The 535-nt window shown below is 61.7% G+C and overlaps 1 protein-coding gene across 1 annotated transcript in view; it reads left to right on the top strand.

The window, feature by feature from the left end:
- AMDHD2 (amidohydrolase domain containing 2) overlaps window positions 1–535 on the top strand; it is a gene marked incomplete at its 5' end in the record, with an annotated part of 6,411 nt that overhangs the window by 3,298 nt on the left and 2,578 nt on the right. The window contains 2 exons of the mRNA XM_035889347.1: window positions 76–164; window positions 511–532. Coding sequence (XP_035745240.1) covers window positions 76–164; window positions 511–532 — 111 coding nt within the window. The remainder of the gene's footprint in view (window positions 1–75; window positions 165–510; window positions 533–535) is intronic.

Raw genomic sequence — 535 nt, 5'->3', positions numbered from 1 at the left:
CAGAGCCCCTTCGCTCCCGTAGGGAAACAAACGGAGAGGTGGGCAGAAAAGTCACGCGCTGGCCTTTGTTCCCAGGTCACTCGGTGGCCAATCTCTCCCAGGCTGAGGAGGCTGTGCAGCACGGCGCTACCTTCATCACGCACCTCTTCAATGCCATGTTGCCGGTGAGTGGCCGAGGGCACTTGCCCCGCACTGGTATCGCTTTCGGTGCTCTGCCTCCCGCGCCCCACGGATGCGCATTCTCCCCAGCTCGTTCTGTAACAGCCCTTGCCCCGAGGTTTCGGCACTGAGCCTCTGCCTTCACGTTTCTACTGCCTGATCTAAAAGAGAGTCGAGGCTGTAGCAGACTCTTGACATTTGAGGAAATGCCCAGATTTGTCCGGTAAAGGACGGGGCACCCGGTGGCCAGGCACTGTTGATAGAGACGGCAGCTGCGTCCCCTGATGGGAGGGGACTCGGCCCAGGAGCCCTGGTGACGCCCCACAGCTTGTCCTCTCTCCCCTTGGGCAGTTCCACCACCGCGACCCCGGGATCG

The sequence above is a fragment of the Egretta garzetta genome, unplaced genomic scaffold, assembly GCF_000687185.1.
Source record: "Egretta garzetta isolate BGI_Z169 unplaced genomic scaffold, ASM68718v1 scaffold452, whole genome shotgun sequence".
In the NCBI taxonomy this organism is placed as follows: domain Eukaryota; kingdom Metazoa; phylum Chordata; class Aves; order Pelecaniformes; family Ardeidae; genus Egretta; species Egretta garzetta.
This window is presented reverse-complemented; position numbering and strand designations above follow the sequence as displayed.